Source organism: Melanotaenia boesemani, chromosome 8 (assembly GCF_017639745.1).
Source record: "Melanotaenia boesemani isolate fMelBoe1 chromosome 8, fMelBoe1.pri, whole genome shotgun sequence".
NCBI classification, from domain to species: Eukaryota; Metazoa; Chordata; class Actinopteri; order Atheriniformes; family Melanotaeniidae; genus Melanotaenia; species Melanotaenia boesemani.
Window position 1 is genome coordinate 16,035,607 of NC_055689.1, and position 20,805 is coordinate 16,056,411.

At 38.4% G+C, this 20,805-nt stretch overlaps 1 protein-coding gene across 1 annotated transcript in view; it reads right to left on the bottom strand.

Annotated features, from left to right (window-relative positions):
- The window catches only part of ece2a (endothelin converting enzyme 2a), a 103,606-nt gene extending 83,048 nt beyond the window's left edge, over nucleotides 1-20,558 (bottom strand). The window contains exons 1-2 of the mRNA XM_041991448.1: nucleotides 20,322-20,558; nucleotides 19,326-19,490 (exon numbers count right to left, since the gene is read on the bottom strand). Coding sequence (XP_041847382.1) covers nucleotides 19,326-19,485 — 160 coding nt within the window. The 5' untranslated portion in view covers nucleotides 19,486-19,490; nucleotides 20,322-20,558. The remainder of the gene's footprint in view (nucleotides 1-19,325; nucleotides 19,491-20,321) is intronic.
- Nucleotides 20,559-20,805: the final 247 nt, after the last annotated feature.

The following is a 20,805-nucleotide window of genomic DNA, read 5'->3' on the forward strand; positions in this document are numbered from 1 at the left end:
AAGATCACTTGTAGGGTTTCCCAGGGGTCAGTATGGGTCCTAAATTATTTAACACACTGCCTGGCCAAAGAAAAGATGCCACCAAAAGAAAAGGTCACACACATGGCTACACAGCTGTTCAGTCCCAGCCCCTTGAGTTCCCTTTGCACACTTCATGTGGAAATGCTCTTACTTTTACTATTTAACATAGTCCTGAGTTCTACTGTTGTTTTACTTCACAGAAGTGTTCACCGATCAAGAATTTTCAGGATTTTTTAAGACCACATTTTTTACTCAACCACATTTCTTCCCCACTATCCTTCCAGTTTTTATAAATGCGTTGGACAGTTCTTAACCCAGTTTTAGTAGTTTCTGCAATGTTTACTTGGATGTTTACTCTGCTTGATGCATGCCAATGATTTCACCCTTCATAAACAGACTAAAATCTTTTCCACAACCACAGGATGTGTCTTTCGGCATGGTTGCTTAAGAATTTAGAAGCTACTCATTTCATCAATTGGGGTTGAAAAACTTGTTGCCAGCTTTTCAGCTGATCCTGTGTGAGACATTAAACAATAAACTCAGTTGGAAGCTCCACATCGGACACACTGCCTTTCTGCCTTTTTTTAAACTCTCTGCGGATCTCTGGTCGAGGAGGAGGAACAGCGACTGTAGAGGAGCGTCTACAAATGCAAGCAAGTTCCTCAATTATCCTTCTCAAGCTTTGAATTTCATGTCTTTAAACTGGGTCCCTCTTGTCCTGTACTATGTGCAGTCATCTGTAAGTACAATTATGACTTTTTAAATAAATTTGCTGAACTCTTGACTGAAATTATGTCTAAATATGATCAAGTCCTTATTATTGGGGATTTTAATGTAGGATCTGTGGTGCAGCGTTTTCAGATCATACACTTGTGATATTTGACATCGCTTTACTTGATAACCTGTTCCAGGTCATCATGTATGTTTAACCCTTCCACTGCTGGTCAGTTCTTGACCCTTTTCAATACAGCCTATGTTGTTCCTGAGAGTCATGATACGGAGGTCTTGGTTTCACTCCACCTGTCAGACAGTTTTAGATGCTGTGGCTCCATTAAAACCCAGACTCCCTCAAACTAAAGCTGAGCCGTGGGTGGATGAAACAACTCGCGCTGTGCAGAAAAGCTGAATGAAATTGGAAGGACAAACTCCAGGTGTTGTTCCAAATTTTAAAGGACTGCTGGCATCGATATCAGATAACTGCGAAAGATGCAAAAAGGAAATATTTATCTAATATTCTGTCAAACTGCCATAAGCCTTGGGTTTTATTTAAAACTATAGATGGTGCTCTTAATGTTCCTCAGACTGTTGGCATTGATCCCTCAATAGAATCATGTAAAAGTTTTTTTAAATTTCTCTGTAGATAAGGTGATAACAGTTAGGGCTCAGATACCGTCCTCTGTCTTTGACCCATCAGTCTCTGTCCTCTGTTATGCTGCTTTTTAGCAGTTATCGGTGACCGTACCTTGTTTATGTGAGGTTGTTGATTATCTGAAACCCTCAAGTTTCCCCAGAGATGCTGTCCACCGCGATTATTTAAAGCGCTCATTTCTACTTGCAGTTGGTAGCAGCAGCCTCTTCTTACCTCACAAGAGGGATGGGGGTAAAAGAAAGGGGAGAGTAAACAGAAGTCAAACAGAAAGCAAAAAAAAAAGAAGGAAAAAAGAGACAAGGATGGACTAGACAGAATCTACACAGGAAAAACCAGACAACCAGCTGCTACACCTGTAAGAAAACAAAGTAGTTGCAACATCTGCAAGAAAACAAAGCTAACAATTGGGAGCACTGTCAAAAAGACAAACAAGCTGTAAAATAATGATTATAAATCACAACAACAAAATCCTTAGAAACACAAAGAAAAAACATGAAGATAACTGTAGTTGTTGGTCACAACACACTGACTGTATCAACATGCAGGTTAATAAATGTGGGGGCAAAATAACAGGCATAAATAGTGATCGTGCAAATGCAACCAGGTCACTGCAAAGCCCAGAGGCAGACCAGGGGACCCCAAAGACCCCGGAGACCAGCTGCCACCCCAGAACACCCAGCCAGCCCACCACAGTGTCAACCATGCATTTGCTCCCGAAAGCTGCAGAGGAAGCCCCCAGCCAGAGGGCCCCACGGCCAAGGAGCACATGCCCCAAGAGGCCAGGGACATCAACCGCCAGCCAGAAATATGCTAATTTCCTCATGGCTATGTCATTATTCAGCAAATTAGGTGCAGGAGTTAAAGGGTTAAGAAAGCAATAAGATAATAATCAGCTGTAAGTTCTTGGGACAATATTTTATATCTTGACTAGAAAATCTGAGATCTTGTTCCCTTTTATTTTTTATTAATTAATTTGTTTTCAGAGTTGAATGACAGAAATCTAAAGGTTTTGATTTGTCGATAAATTATGTTTACAGTACAGTACCGCAACAGCAGTTCCATAATTACAAAAACAAACATGTAACATCTGTAAAGTGTCTCCTATACATTAAAAACAGCCTGTATAAAACTGGGTCAGCTCATTGCGTGACTTGCTACAAGATTATGCAGAAAAGATTAATCACTATGAATGTCCGAAATTAAGGGCATTATATATTTTCTTTAGAACAAGCTAGTTTAAACCTGATGGACTGAAAATGTCCAAACGTGCTGCCAGATTCTTAAATAATCTTTAATCAGTAAGAGAGGGCGAAATCTACAACTTTCTGGAAGGACATGATCTTTATGCAGGACAAACCTCCATCATATGCATCCAAGTACTCCACCACTTGGCTAGCCAGCAAATCCTACCAGGAAGTTGTGAGTCCTTCTCATACTAGAGATTTACAGATAAGAAAAGTAAATGTTCATGCTTTGAACAACATTTGAGAGCCTGTGGTTGCTGATTTTGAAGAGATGAAGAAAGCCTTTCTCCATGGATGAAAGGCATGAAGAAAGTCTATTCAAAATCTATTTAAAATAAAAACACATATATATTTAAATCTTCAGTTTTGCCGCCTATTCTTCAATAACAGAATATGGAAATGAGTTTGGAATTTCCTACAAGGCAATGCACAGCAGACATCTAAACAGCTCAGTGACAGATGCAACACATAGTCTGTACCTGTATAGTATCTTTGTTTTGTAAATCCATGCAGACTCCAAAATACAAGGCACCACCCTCACCTACAGCTGACGGAAGTGTATAACTATATAAGGTTTGCAGTGACAGTGCGTCACTGGTGATAACTAAATGTAGTGGAACACCAATGACGCACACACAGCACTATCACCTAGCTGATGGGGGTTTCCCTGCTCTGAGCTATGTGATGACAGAGTAATGACGCCACTGAGACTCTCACAGACAGCACCCAGCCTTCTCTCAGTCAGCCAAAAAAAAGTGAAGACACAAATCTGTAGCTCATTTACATTTTTAAACAAATAATGATAATAGTAATCATAAATTAAATAAAAATAAAATATAGTTCTACTCCATCTAGGTAGATGTTTACATGCATTTGCAAACCGTGTAATTAAATGTGTGTGAGCATATTTGCTCATTTATGTGTGTTTTAGATATGAGCCTGCCCCAAAGCTTACCACTAACTGCAAAAAGGTGTATAATACTGTCACTGCAGAGGCTGTTTGATACACCCTTTCATGGGTTGGAGCTGCTGCACACAGCTGTGACTGCTTTGTTGTGCAACATAGACATGCTCCCATGACAACATCTGAATACAGCTAAGCAATTAATTCTAAATGCAGAAAATAAACAATCCATTAAGGACTTGGTCTTGTTTTAAAAATATGTTCTCTATTTACAGCATCATGTGAGTAAAGATGAGATAATATTTCTAATGTTTAAACATTAGAAATGTATTTAGTGCTATGTTACTTTGGGTGAAGGGAAGGGCCACATGAGCTCAGATGTTCCTGTCCCTTGTCCATCTGTAAGTTTAATTTTGCCATTTGTTAATCCCATGAAATCAAGTGATTCCCTCAAAGCCATTTTTTAATCTTGCATGTAGATTTTTCCAGACAGAGCTCGTCCCTGGAATCACTGGTTTAAGTGTGCTAGGTCAGAGAGATGCGACTTTCTGTGCTGCAACATAGAGCGACTGTCACAGCGAGAGAAGCGTGTTTGTTTGGCATTGACGGCACCGAGATGACCCTTCTCTCAGGCTGACATGATGTCTTTGTGAACAAAGCACAGCAGGATCCAGGATGACACATCATCTCTTGAGAAGTGACTCTGGCGGCACATTCGCCTCTCAGCAGCCTGTCTTTACCCCTATTCATTCCTCTTCACTGGGGTAGGGGTGAGCAGAAAGGGGACACTGAGGAGAGAAAGTGAGCATTGCAGAGAAAGAGCGAGTTTTATGAAAAGTCACAACTATTTGTCCAGTTTTATTAAAATATGGTGCTTATATCATAAAGCCAACAAATAAAAAAGCTGTTTAGTTACAGTGATATCACATTTATGACTTTTTATGGAAGAGTCATTACAGAGTATTTGGTTATTTGGGAAAGAGGACAAATTCCATGTTTCAGTGTATCACATATACAGCACCATTCACTGGGATTTCAACAAATATATTTGTACACACTGAAATAAGACTGCTGTGTGTGGTTGACACTGCAATTTTTACTGTTTTAGTACTGTTGCGTAATGATTATAACCAACAAAATAGAATGGACTGCTATGTTATACCTACAGTTATCTTCTTTAACACCATCTATATTTCCATAAACCTTCCTTTCCTTTCCATCAGTGCAACCATTACTCCGGTAAGCCTACTGACCTTGAGCGGATGAGACTTAACTGCATTTTATCCAACTAATTAAATTAACATCAGACTGTGTGTTTAGTGGATTATCTGCTTATTTAGGCCATTGTTTCCAGAAAGCATCTGTGCTGTTAAAATTTCAAATGTAATCCAATTGTCCTCGTTTTACATCTTTTCATACAGTCCTGGTCATAATTTCTGATACCTCAAGTAGAAGTAGAATCCCAATACTAATCTTCACAGCCAGACATGCCACAAAGATTTTAGCTTGTCTTTGTTTCTTTGTATTAATCACAACCACTAAATTTGATATGTAGGTTACCAGCTCTTGTAATAAAGGAAATTGTTTCTTCACTAAATGTTAATACTCAGAGACTCACAGCCACTTAAACTGTGCAACCAGTATGCAGTCATAGTAATAAACTAAATAAACTTTGTGTGGTAAAATAACTTGATGTGATAAACTAGGGAACATTTGATTAAATTAAATCAGCTTCTTAACCCTTTAAGGCCTCATCACTTATAAAGGCCTTAAAAAATAGACATTCATCTAAAAAAATAAAATAAAAACAGAACAATGGTTTTTTATTCTCTACTGTTAGACTTTAGATAGCTTAGACCCTAATGTTCACAAATCAATACTAAAATGATATTTTAGTATTTTATTATGGTGTTATGCTCTGTCCAATGGGGGTGGGGACAGGCAAAGATAGAAATTTGACATTTCTTCTCTGTTTTATTGCAATTTACTCAGGCATAGTAACCCAAATTTATGGAAACAGAGAGTACATTCCTTAGATGTCCCTAGAACACCAAGAACATGCACGGGGACTTTTTCAATATGGAGCAGTTCTTAATTTTCTTTGGGAATGTCTTTTTAGGCTTTTTTTTCCTGAAAATATGAACAAGACACACAAGACTTATTTCTGCTATATATACACATTACATCAGTTAACAAAACAGAATCATGTGATTTTATCCAGTTTTTCTTGCCACAACGACATCAGAGCCTTCATCATCAAAATAAACTATTCCAAAGACTACGAGACTATTGCCAAAGATCTCGAGAACCCTGTTTCAGGAAATTCAGAAAGTGAAGTTTGTGAAGGTTAATGTAGATTATTTAAAAACATCATATAGAGCATAAGCATGGAACCGTATAGGGTTTGAATTTAAGCCTGCACCATATGCTGCAGACTGAACCTAATCCATAGAGCAGCCAACTAATGACAGAAAGACACAAAAAGGAAAGACTAATATCAAAAACTTTCATGGATAAGTTAGCCATTCTCGGATATAGCTCTATAAGAAGAGGGAACTAAAGTAGATCTTTTTGGGGAATGTAGTCAGCCATACAAAAAGGATAAACCAACTTAAAGTAAAGCTTGTGGAGGTTCTTGCTGCTTTGCTGTCTATGGTAATAGATACATTAGTTGTATCAAAAGGAACTGAAGAAAAAGACTATCAACATTGTATACAGAAATGTGTTACCTAGTTTTGGGAAACTTGGCTTCAAGTAAACAGAATGATATCATAATCACACATCCAACAGCACAAATTAATACAACTGACTGGCCAGCAATGAGTCTTGATATAAATCCTGCATTAATCCTTTGGAAACAGGTGAAAATTGCCTTCATGCACACTTTAAGAATAATGCATAAGCACAAATGTGGCATTACTTGCAGCAGATGCAAGAAGTTTCTAGCCGGCTATGGCAGCTGTGGATTTTGCTAAATGGTAGGGGGTTGTGTGCAGGCTTCCTGTGGCCTTTCATAAGAACAATTATTGTTATTAGTAATTTATAATAGATTACCTGCCACAAGCCTTTCCATAATGTGCCCAACACTGGTGTTTATTACATTTCATTCATTCATTTATTTTCTACTATTAGTCTTAATATTTTATTATTCAGCGCAAAGATGCCCGCATTCAACAAAAAAACTACAGGCTGCTTCATTTGTCATTAGGGGCTTTATTAAAGTACACTAAAAACTGTTACACATTGGGTTTCTCTAAATAGATTTTTTTTTTAATTGAAAATTTTCTTTCACTCTTCCCTGTCATAACCTTCCCCATCCTTTCCTCCTCTTTAATTTGCATCTGGTTTGTAATTGTGCTGTCCATGTCATAATAAAAGTGATCTGTATTGCAGTATATAATAGTACTTTGTATTACATACATGTAGTTCATTGCAACTGTAACAGCTGTGACGTTAAAAGATTTCTGCCTCACTACTTTGAGCACCTGCCCTTTTAGAGGTCTCTGCATGGGCCTGGCTAAAGGTTCTGCAAGTAAAGATTAGTGAAGGACCCCAATACCCCAATAACTCTGACTAGGGCTGTATCACCTTTCCAAAAAAAAAGAAAGCAAAAAAAAAAAAAGAAGAGACATTTGCTTTACAACCGCAACCCACTTTATGTTTTACAACACACTGGTTTAGCCTCACAAAAACAGTACTTGTAATAGCATAATTTTATGCATCACCCATTTGATCACATCAAGTAGTCAGATTCATTGTTATGCTGTATAATTTACACTCTGAGAGTAACAGCAGTGCAGCCTCTTTTCTTCCTGCAGCCATGTTATTACTGTAAGCGAATGAGTCCGAGTAATGTGTGATTCGTCATCCCCCAGGTGAACTGTAGGGCTGACCACACACACCTCACCAAGGGCATTTTGTGCCATTAAAAACTGAGTTCAGAAAAATATAAACAAACTCCATACCCACATATAAACAGCAAGTCTACCTCCAAGGCATTTTGTGTGATCTACATGCCCACACACACACACACACACACACATACACACACACACACACACACACACACACACAATCACAGGTTGAAAAAAATTTGATAATAAGACATTTTCTACTTGTGCCTGAACAAAGAAACTCCCACTGCAACATCAAAAAGCCTGTGACACACAAACACACGCCAACACACCCCCTCTGTGCGCTGTTTATCAGGGCCAGGCCCATCGATCATACTTGCCTGGTTGCCTGGGTAACCCCGTTATTATTCAAAGCACGGAGCACCAGCTTGCAGAGAGGGGTGGGTGTGTGTGTGTTGGTAAGGTAGAGGAGATTCCCATTGGCTCAAAGGCAAAGCGACCACCTTCCCCAGCATCTTCGCTGATCTGAATACCAATGAGTATGGACATAATAAACCGACACACACAAACACACGTAAAGTGACATCTAAAATGGAAAGCATCTGGAGCACGCCCATCTCCCCAATAAAAATGTCAATTTCTGCAGTTCTTTCACCAGCGATGCTCCACCTTCGTGGTTCGTACCCACAGGATTTTCATTCAGCATCTTTCTGATACCAGAAATCTGTTCACTCCCTCTCATTGTCCATTCACATTCTGCGGCTGCTAGGCTCATTCATAAACAGCACCACTCCTTACAGCAGCAAAAAGTATGGAGTTAGGGAGGGAAGAGGAGAATAGGGCTGATTGGCAGGAGGGTTGCCCCTACTGACTTACTGACTGCTGCATGGTGAGGGCTCCCTGAACACCAAAAATAGCCAATGCAGACGCAGAGAAGAAGGGAAGAGGAGGGAGCTGGAATGAGAGAGGATGGGGAGTAAAAGATTCTATCTGCTTCACGTGACACTCTCCTGCACCTCATCTGCCTCCATGTCTTTTATTCATTCATTCAAGCCTACAGCCATTCATTCATTCAAACCATCCTCCATTCACACATCATCCCAAATCTGCCGCAGTTTTGTATCTGCTGTAGATGTTTCAGCTGATATCCATCAGATAATGCAGTGGTGTGCAGAATTTTGGGTGCAAGGACAGTAAAGGCTTATCCTTAAGGGTGTGTGCATGTGTGTGTAATTTCCCTCTAGTTGAGGGCAAAGGACACTGCAGACAAAACAACCTCTGCTGCCTTTGTTTGTATCACTGCATTACCATCCTCCTGACATAGGACTTAGTATTTCACTGTCGTTGCTGCTTACTCTTACTATGCAAGACATGTAAACTCTTCTTTATCATTGATGAAAGAATACTGAACTGAACAGAAATAATTGATATTAACACAAACCAGAGGAAACTGATCTGATTCAAAACCATATCATCAAGCATCCTTCTTAAGTCACAATTATAAGAAAAGGCAACAATCCATAGAAGGGATAGCTTGAAATATTGTTATCCAGAAAGCTGCCTACACCACACAGTCAGGGGAGAAGGTACTTGAATGCATTTGCTTGTGGCTGTGAAACTTGAGAAGGGGTGTAAGGAGTAAATACAGAGGAGGAAAAGTGAAAAAGATAAAAACTGATGACAAACTCTAGATAAGCAAGGAGAAATGTGGAATACAAAGAAGAAATAACCCAAAAAAAAAGCATAAAATGCATAAAAACAGATAATAGAAACTTCCAGAAGCTCAAGTTTAGAAATAAAATAAGAACTCTCCAAGAGCAAAAGTATATCTGATATCAGCTGTATCATCTGACAGCTGCTAAGCCTTCAAACCTCTCTCACTCTGCCCCATGCTCTCTGTGTTGCCAGTGACTTTCCATATCATCAGCATTTTGTCTGTGTGTGTGTGTGTGTGTGTGTGTGTGCGCGCATTTGTAACACTGTAGGGGAAAACAAGATGTGTCAGGACTGTCACTGAAATTTTCCCTCTGCTGAATACATGATCCTCCAGTTTAACATGGATGGTATGAAGTTGTGGGAAAAAAAGAGTGTGCCATGGAAACTGAGACATAGTTATTTTACATAGTGCCTAAAGTTAACTTAATAAACACAACCACAAGGGTTGTGTTTATTAAACACAAGGGTTGTGTTTGATAAGTTTTTTTGTGGGAAAATTAAATACAGTAAGGCACCCATGGCAAAGAAGTTAAGTGCTGTTCGTATTTGGCATATTAACATTTTTGTGGGGGATTTGTATAATGGTTCTTTCCCAGTGGGATCTATCACCACTGCCACAGGGTGAGAGGCACGGTACACCCAGGACAGGTTGCCAGGTCATCCCAGGTACTCCATATGATGCACAGTTTATGACCAAATTAGTCACGGTCTTGATTTTAGAGGTTTCAGCAAGTCTAGATCCAGCCGTAACTTTCAAAGCAGGCTCAGATCAATGGTACCAACTAGCTGGGACAGACTTGGCCAAAAAGTCAGGCTGGGAGTCATATACTCACCCAGGCCACCACAGCAAATAATTAAGATGCCAGTTTACCATAAATATAATGTGTTAACATCAATATTCACTGCAACAGTAAAAACAAGAAGTGGTCAACAGTAACTTCACCTGATGTGATTCACCTAACATTAGAAAGTGAAAAAGTCATACTGGATAAACACACTGGCAATCTGATGAAGTCAAGAAGTTTCCTCATCAGCTTTCAACCTAGACTAATAAATGTTCCTCATTACCACAGTTTACAGCTGTTTGAGTTTGACAAGGACAGATGTGGCCAGAAGTCTATGTGTACAGACTAGTTTAGCCGAGCAGCCTCAGTATTGAAATACCCAACTGTCACTTTAACACATAAAATTTAAGCACATAAAATTAATCAATATTTTATCTTTGATACTAAGAAAGCCCATATACGCCCTCCAGTATGTCTAAGGTTGGAATAACCAGTAGCTTTTATGTTTGGGCTGGTGAGAGTTCTAACAGTACAGCAACAAACCACAGCAAACTCAACAAAATCATAAAGTTTTGACAACAAGTAGTACCAGGGTCATTACTACAGCTACACAAAAAGGGTCATGGAGAATCTCAACTAGTGCTCATCATGTTGTTCAGATAAAGGTTTGCAGCTTATAACACACCAGCCGTCTCTCCTCCATCACTCATTTATGAAGCATTGAACTCTCATGATTTTGCTGCTGCTTTAAAAATATCGGAAATTTTCCGACACTTGCCGCCTCCTCCTCATCTGTCTTCCCCCTTCCATCTTGCCACCGTGTTTCTCTGCATCTCAGCTGTTCCACCTCCACGCGCTTTGCTTATGTTGATCATTAAAAAAATATTACCGTCAGTTTGACTAATCGCCTTTATTAATAACAACTGAGGAGCGCAAATTATTTTGTATGTGCACAGGCATCAGTGCCAGGCTGAATGAGTTTTTTTTGTTGTTGTTTTTTTTTTTGTTGTTGTTTGTTTTTGACAAGCAGGCTGGTCAGGTCACTTTTGGGTCCAGGTCACTAGAAATTGTCCCAGTTCTCCAGTGGGCCCTTCCGGGCCTGCCAACTAGGAAAGCAGAGATCAGCTTAATATTTAGCACGTGGACTGCAAACAACCTGACAGCAAATAGGGATGTCACAAGTACTTGATTTCACAATTCATTGTGGTATTAAACACCACAATCAGTTAACTGTAAAGATCCCTCAGTATCGTTACTTACCATCAAGGATGTCTGAACCATAATGACAGATCAGCGCACTTCACAGATTAAATGAAAACATTACATATCTGTGTGTTACCGTTTGTGTTGCTTTGCCTTTGTTCCATGCCAGTTGCAGAAGAGGTGTAACCGAGTGGGAAAGTAATGCACAAGAAGAGTTATTCCTGCCAATCTAACAAGGATAAAGTCATCTTTGTTAGATTTATTTGGTAATAGAAAAAGTTAACTGTAATTATGGATCGCCAGCCTGTAAAAACATGCCATAAAAACTTGCTGGATAACAACCAGCTTTGTACACTTAAGTAAATCTAAATGCACAGTTACTGTAGTGAGTGACTACATTATAAGGATGCTAAAAACCCTGTCCAAAAACTATTAAACTTTTCTTTGATCATTAGTTTCCCTGTTCAAACATTATCAACTCAGTGTGCGTGCAACTGACTGTGTCAGGAACTGTTTTACTTTCAGATATATATTCTTGTTTCTTTATTTTCACTGTTCCAGTATTATTTATGTTTCAAATAGCAGCTATACTCCTAAAGAAGCACTGAAAGTCACTATCTAGCTAGTTGTGTTTTTTCCCTGTGATTCAAAATTCTCTACTGAGGTTGAAAAGAAATGTTCAAAATCATTTTTATAATGTATCAAACAGAATAAACCTTTCAAAGTCCAGGAAGAGGTCCTGTAGTCTTCGCAGTTGATGTCTGTTTTTGCTGAGGGAAATCTTATCACAGTGAAGCAAGGGTGTGAAGGCAGGACCCAAACGCTGTAGGAGGCAGGAGGCAGGTGGATGAAGGAACCAAAGATTTATTGATAAATGATGAAAAGCGCTGCTACAGCAGGCAACAAAGGAAAAACTACAAAGATGAGGAAAGAAAGACAAAGCAATGACAATGATCTAGACGAAACCAAAGGGCATTTAAACAATGAGGGGAACTAACAAAATCAGGAAGCAGGTGGAGCAATCAGCAAATTAAGACCTGGTGTGTAGTGAAAACGAAGTAAAGAAAACAGAACAAACACGGGCTTGGACTCTACAAAATAAGACCTAAAACCAAAACACGAGACTCAAAAACAACTCAGAACAGGAACAGCTTAATTTCTGTAATAATAACTTAAGTTGGAGGCCAATTCCTGAAAGAATTGTAAGTCAACATAATAGACCGTCAACAGTTAGCTGGACTTTCCTGTGAAAAAGTGCAGCTCAGAAAACTCTCAACACTGTAAACACCTCTGCTCAGGATATATACAGTATATAGCTACAGGTGAATATTTCTGACACCAAATACAAACAGGCTTGGAGGGGGGGCAAAGGAGGCATAAGAAAGGTGCAATGGAGGGAAAACTTGAAAAGGTTACACTGCTGGTATTATATAGTTCTTAATATAAATGCATACCGTCTTTTGTCAAGGCACTTGATCACAGCAGCTGACTGCAAAAAACATCACTTACATCATCCTTGGGAACCTAGAGGAACCAGGGAGGGACAGTCCGCCATTGTTGTTGTGCTTTTTTTACAGGTTAAGCAGGGTCTGAGTGCACAAGTGCAAGATGACGTGAAGACTCTGGAGGACGTTGTCAAATCTTTGTGGTTTTATCCACCCAAAACTTTGTTACAGTGTAAACAAGAGGCCAGAACACAACAAAATTGTTGTGTTTTACTGTCTCTGCGTTGTCGGGTAAACAGGGCACAACGGCAAGTAGGAAGTTAGAACATCTTTCAGGAGTACTCGCATATTAGACCTATACAAAAAAAATTTCCCCTGTCTATGCTCTTAATAATCTTACTTCAAAATTACAAAAACAAAAGCATCTGAACTCAAACCCACTTAAAAACAACTATTTATTGTGTTAGACAAAAAACTGATTTTTAAAATGCACATAACACACGTCAGTCCAATTGCACAAAAATCAAAGCTCTCAAATCCAAACCAGCACACTTAGATTCAGGATCAAATTATTAATGTGTGTTTATGCTCTACTTGATTTACGTGGTCCATATTTCACAGTTCCATCGTTTTGCATCTTTTTGTAAAAACAGTAAAACAGAAGTGTATTTCAGTACAACCAAATCTCCAACAAAGATGCTTTCATTCTTACTGCATCACAAATTGTGGCTGAAAAGCACTCCATCAAAACAATTCATCCTGAACCATCCTGAACGAGCTGCGAGGGCTCCACCAAAAAGCTTCTCATATCATGTAAATTTTCATGGCTAAGAATGAATTTAACTTTTAAAATCAAAACTGTAAAGGTCTAACTGAAAATATGTAAATGGTACATAGTTTTTTTCAATGTGTGTGGTCATATCTATTCCCCTATTAACCAAGAAATGATTCTCATTCCTAACACTGTCAGCACTGATGCTTAAACACACCCACACATAGTTCAGTTGCTCTGTGGACATTTATACGCAGTACTTTTTGTTGAGATTGTCGTGCACTCAGTGCTAGGTGTACTGAACATAGATACTCTTGAGATGATAAGACGCATGCATCTCGACTACACTCAATGCAAGATGAAAGAGCCATTATATCATCTCGCCTTGGGGAACAAGCCATGAGCACTGAGTGCTTGGAGACCTGGGTCATTACATCACTGGCAGCAGCCCAGGGCAGGCCATAAAAGACGGAGCTGTGGCTCTGTGGCAGGCAGGAACTGGGCCGTGTGCGAGCTGATCATTGCTAATGCTTGATAATGTTGCGAACTCACATACTGGTCAGATGGAGGGTCAGGGACTGCTTGACGTAATCTTATAACACACACCACTCCTGGGCTTTAGATTATCATTCAGCCAGACCAGAATGTAATCATAATAATAATAATCACAAAGTCAAGTAATGAGGCAAATGCGTATGTGCCTATTCCCACCCTCATAATTTTTTATTTGTTTCCTGCAGTCGTATTTCATAACAGGACTTTTGTAATCCAGCCCACTACAGTACTCATCCTCCCAAGTTCATTTTTGTGGCTATCCTAATTATCATTCAAAGTTACGTGTCTGTGTATTGTGGGTTATTTTAAAGTAAAAACAACCGGACTGAAGTGGGTGTGCAGGTGGGCAGAGGAACATCTGAACAAGATACATTATTATGAATGAATCTACCACCTTGCTGATCATATGGGATTCGAGATCAACACGGTATTTTGAGGATGCATCCTTATGTGAATCTAGCACAAAATATCTTTCTTAATTTCGGCAAAGGTAAAAGCTGCGAAACTACCGACCACATATGGTACAAACTAAAAAATAAAACAGAGTGAACAAACATATCTCAATAAAACAATAACAGATTCAAATATTTTAATCTGCTTGCTTTACTTACATTAAGAAAAAGGAAAAACCAAAAGGCGGGAAAAAAAGTTTGCTTAAAGTAGCACTATATAAATTTTTTATCTTAAAATGATGCATTTCTGGCTCCATTTGACAGTGCACCAACATTCATTATGCACATTCCTGGAGCCATTGTTGCACTGCAGCGTCCGTAGGTTAAGAAACTACACTTCCTACCTGTTGTTTCCATGATGTAGCATCACTTTATAGCCGCATTTGGCTTTATGGCACCATATCACATGCCAGGAACTGAATCTCTCACTGGCCGTTTTAAACACACGCACTATGGCTGATTTATCAGAGAAGCACAGGAGAATATTATCAGAGGAAGAGAGGAAAAGAAAGAGAGAAAGGGACGGAGCATAAGATAAGACAAGAGTCAGGATAAGACTGGCTGTACATCATCACTAGTCTCATAATTCGATTACGAATATATAGTAAAACATTACTATACTGTGACACTGTGTTATAAAAATGGTAAAGAAGCCCTCTAGAGGCAAAATTTCTTGCAATAAAGCAGTGTGTTTTGTCCCTTCAGTCTTTCCATAGTCAGTCCTGGCAGAATGTGGAAGAACATGTTTTTTATGTTCTCCTTTATGGCTTACAAACACTTGCTTTTAGGTATTCTAGTCAATTTCTAATTGAACACATAGAATATTGTTGAGGTAAACATTTGTTGATGGACAAAGGTGTTTTAATCCCTTTAGTCCACATGTGTCAAACTCAAGGCCTGTGGGCCACATCCGGCCCGTGAATGAATTATTTTTGGCCCACATGATCATATCTAATCACTATTAGAGCTGGTGGAGCGCACTACAAGTCCCACAATGCACTGCATTACATTGGTGGTCAACCATGGCCCGCCAGTGCATACCTCACTCGTTCTCCAGCAGCCTTACAGTGTTGCTCACCTTTGTCAACAACCTCTCTCCCCAAAAAAAAAAGGCTAAATGAAAAGTGGACTTTGAAAACAGAGAAAATGTTTCAGATGTAAAGGACAAAGCTGAGTGTCTGTAAGTAGAAGAACGTAAGAAGATACTTTAAAACAAAGCACCACGACAGATACAAGCATCTGGACAGAAAAAAAGGCTTCAAAAGGTAGAAGAGTTGTTAACCCTTTAGGTACCAAAGTTTTTAAGGGAAGTTGTAAGTGAGAAAAAAACATGTTGAATATGAACCAAATTTTGTGGTGGCTGTAAAATTGCTCATCAGTGCAGTTAAATTTTTTTCCATTTCTTCGATTGCTATTCCAGGTCATTTGACTTTTCAAATAAGAAAATTATTTTTGGCTGTTGTTTGCCTGTAGAATGTGTTTTAAGTTGATATTACTCTGAAAAAGAAAAAATGCATATAGAGCCTTAAGAAATAAATGCAACAGATTTGAACAGACTCATTCTTATTATTATTATTATTATTGTTGTTGTTGTTGTTGTTGTTGTTGTCATTATTTATTTATTTATTTATTTAGTAATTAATTTTTTTTTTATATTTCTTTTTTTATTGGTTGCGTCTTAGACGTGAATAAATAGACTTTGTTGACCCAGCGCTGTTCCTCTTCATGAATCCCACATACTGTAGGCAGCTCAGCCCTGCATCAGTGTGTGCATCTAATTGATTGAAAAAAAAGAAGTATTAAAGTAATGTGGGGTGTGTGAGGCTGAGGGAGGAAATCGGTAACAGGGAACTGTACAGACAAAGAGTAAAACTATGTGAAATACATCAACACATTGAAATAAACCAGTTTACTGTATTTCAGTTCATGCAACAAACCGTGGACTGAGACATGGTAACACTGCCATCAGAAAGCAGAACTCTGAGCTCTTATGATGATCTTAATGGAAATTACCTCCATCTCAGCATGCTGAGTGGCCCCAACCTGTTTATTTGCATTTACCTCTTTTTCAGTTTCTCTTTTCTCCCGTCCTCCTCCTCCTCCTCCTCAGTTTCTATAAAATCGTATCCCCAGGTACTAATGATAACTTTTCTTAACAGTTTTCTTCATGAATCTTAGGATTCAACAAATCAGATTAAATGTGTCCGAGTCTGAAAAGAATTTTTTGTTTTGAAAAGCTCTTCAATTCTACACCAAATGTGATTCTTCAGTGCCTTTGCTTCCCTCTACTGCTCTTCATCTGTGCATGTATGTTGTTAAAAACATAAATTGGTAGAAAAATGCCTGATGCCACGATTTGGGGTGAAAAGAGAGAGAAAAAGATTGCTCATTTAAGATGAGTGCTCTACAGCAATATAAAGGCTCTCCTAAAGCATAGTGCATGAAGTGGTCAGCCTTGGTGCTGCCTGGTGCAGTGTAATGCAGGACTGAAGCAAGAGACAGTATCCTACATGTCAGATTCCAGAGTCTCTGAGCCCACTCACGCCTCTGCTGTAGGTGTGCCCATGACGCACACTGAAAAATGAGGCTGCATATTATCTTACATCTCATCGTCTTTTAGAGCTAACTTACTGATTCCAAACAGATCATAAGCTCATAAATGGAAATTCAATTGTAAGACACCCAGGCATAATAAAGTTGTCTGTATTTTGGACTTTAGTCTTGAAGGAATAAAGCAGAATCAAAACACAAAGAGAAATGACAGCCCAACTTTTGACAAGCCCATCAGTCTCCTTCTCAGAGCACATAGATGCCTTATAGAAAGCCCCATTATTCCCAATTTTACAAACACACTGATACACACAAACACCACTGAACATGAAGGAGCAAAGCATGCATCATAGAGGAACAGACAAACCTCAGTGCTTCCAAAGAAGAATAGTGTGTCATTTTAGCATTTTTAACTCATTAATTAACCAAAATCTGCAAGACAGCTTCACAGTAAACGTCTAAAACCTCAGAGGATAAAGAAATGTTTCAATTGTGCTTAAATGAATCAAATTAATAAGAATGACTGAAATGTATATGTGCATGCTGACTTGCTGGGCAAAAAATTATAATTATTCTTTAAGTAATTAATAAATCAGTAAAATATTATGTGCTAAGCTCCAGTCAATTCAGTACAGACTTTCTAACCACAAGCTTCATATTTGGTGCAACTCAGATTTCACTAAAGATCGACTCTGCATTATGTTCAGCAGTCAAATGCTGTGTTCATAATTTAAACGTTTGTGTAGCGAGGAAGAACATTAAGATGTGTTCAAGGGAGCTGGCTTGAGCTCAATGCAACAGTGACACCTTGTGGGCATTTGCAGTCATGACACCCTAAACCAAAGGATTCAACTGTATGAATGGCAAAACAACTTTTCTCTGACTTTGCACAGTACATCTATACCACAGGCTGCAAAAGACAACTACTGAGAGTCAGCACTCAGAGGACAGTAACACAGTTTTACATATATAACTTCATCCACATTTTTCCTCTCAAATCTGAAATTGTAATATCACTGATTATCACTGCAGAATACTTATTCAAACAGCCTAGACATTTCAGACTGGAGAAAGAGATATTATTAGTAGCTCATACCTTACAGAAACAAATTTCCATATACTTCTACAGATAAACAAATTTGTGATGTCTTTTGAACAAAAAATGCTCCCGCTCTCAAACCTACTCATTTAGGCAGTTTTAAAACGTTTGTGTTATCATGTAAGCAGCCCAAATTTCCTCCAGTTTTAAGGGGAAGTGTTGAAAATCAGGGATGTATTATAAAGGACGGATGTTGCACATCCTCTCTAACCTACATGTGAAATACAGCAGCACTGGTTGCTATAGTTTGCATATGTAAACACACTATATTTTGCCTCTGGTTAGAAACCAACTTTAAGGTTTCAAGCCAATTTATTTTGGCCAAAATGCTCCAGAGATCTGGATAAATTTCATGTTGAAAAACAGTATAGTAGGAAATGAGAAGTGTTATTGCCCCACTAAAGAACATACATGCTCACATTCTTCATTAATAAGTACAGATTTCTAATAACAGAACAACCCTTTTTTCATACTACTTATCTAGTCCACATGTTTACTTATCAGCTGACTATTAAGGAATCAGAGCATCAAATATGTGCAAGTAAACACAAATTTAATCTTAACTCCTTAACCCTCCAAAACATACAATGCTGCCCACAGTTAAAATAGCTAATGCTCTGAAATTTCTTTGCCTTTTAAAGGCAATGGTTTATAAAGTTCCAAATGTACATTACTATCTAGTCATGATGTAGCAAAAATATGCCAACATGACATCAGATTCTATGAAAATGACAGCAGTAGCAGAAAAAAAATAGCTCAAATACCTGTGTTAAATCATTAAATGCCATTTCTTTGCTAGATTATTTAAGTCTTGTCCATTAAATTAAAGGGTGTTTTAATGTCTGAGCAGATACACTTAAAACAAACAATACTTTAAGAAATTTTCAAACACTAAATTAAAAATCTATTCTGAAGTTTTTGACGCATGTATTTGGGTGTTACCTGCATGAATACTCTTTTTATATTCAGGTAACTTTTATTGCATCAGCACATATGAATAATTCAATGCAAATGACTAACTTGGAAGATTTTATGACACTAATGGTTATTATATTGACAGTAAGGACAACCATATTAAGGATATGTGACAGTCATAATGAAATATGCCAGGCGCTCCATTGTCCGCTGTCTTTATTTGACAGCAGAAAGTGGAGCAGAGACAGGAATGAGGGATAAGAAATAAGTTCTGACATGTGACAAAGACACTGACACAAACTCAAACCAAGGATTTTTGTGGTATTCAGGATGTGAGACCACTAATGTTTGTGTGTTATTCCTCTTGTTGTACATACCTGAGTGTTGAAAGGATTAACAGACAGTCAATCAAAATGCAGAGGGAAAAAGAAAGCTACTAACCCAGTATCAGTATAGAATCTTCTTTCTTGATTAATTTTTCCAGGAGGTGTTGGATTTTGGAAAAGCTTCCCAACCAGTCATAGCACTGCTCTGTCTTGTATCGCTCATCCCAGTAGGAGACTTCTTTGTATCTGGAGTTGTTGTCTGGCAGGTAGTCCATAATTTCTGCAACATGTTGATATGAAAAAAATCTAAATTTAAAAAAAAATTTAATGTTTTTATTTTCCTTTAGATGTTCTTAACTAGCAGGAATCCCTTCACTACAAAACTTTAACAAACAGGCTCAGGTTGTGCTGCCAAATCTATTTTGGAGTAACAGAGCTCATAAAATTTCAGTACTTTTAAGAAGTACAAATGCAAGCATCACAGGCCGGCTATTATTCCAATGCAGTGACAAGCTTTCTACTAATCAGTCTGAGATGTAAAAACTAAGTTATGAGTCACTTGGTGCCAAAATTCAATAGTCACTTTCTCCATTTAAAGGTTTGTGATGAACAGATGTAAACATTTAATATCAGCTTCAGGTGAATCATTTTTCATTTATGCATAATATTTCAGGTTGATGCATTTAATTTTTTTTAAACACCAAAATTTGTTGCCAATTTTAGAGGGGGTAGAAGACTATCACCGATCCTGCAGAGCTGTGACAATTACATAAATGACTATTGCAATAATTATTTAATCATTTTTAAATCAACATACCCTAAATCTTCTAAATACAGTAACTCTCGGTATGATTTGATAGTTTCCCCCACATTTTGTGTAAATTGGAAGCTTATACATTTTTTATTTGTATGAATATTGTGACACTTCACTGCAAACACTACTCATTGAAACAAGCCACGCCCATGGCGCACTGCGCATGCGGGGAACAATGTAGAGACAACTGTGCTGCTTTCCGTAGACGGTTCAGTCTAGTCAAAGGGACCAAATTCCGTGTAACTGTTACAAGATTGTAGTGTCACTTCCACATAAGCTCCAAATCACATAACTTACTTGTTAGTTACGAACTTCTAAGCTTCAGCACCTCCGCAAGCAGTAAAATGTTACCCAGGTACTTCACTCCGAATAAGTCCACGTGTTGTGAGAGCAACAAATAGTCCCCGGACAGTATGTGTGAGCTTATTGCATTTATACATACACAACAACTTTAACCTCAGTTGAAAACTATGCTCAGTCATGTGTAAAATAGAAGCTTTTAGAAGAATTTGTTTACAAAGAGACACATCCTCCCGGTGTCACTGAAAGTGGATGCTTTGTAGAAGGCGGAGCAACATGTTTTAACACGTGGGTGTCCTGCAGTTATGGGGCTTTCAAATACTGCTTGAAAATTAGTCAAATCTGGGTGGTGCATTCAAGTTGCCTTTCAGGGACGTTATATTTCTCTTGACTTTGCTAGAAGAAGGGTATAAAGTAAAGTATCTGGGGGTGATTATCGACTACAAGATTTACTGGGAACTGCACATTCATTGTTTAAATT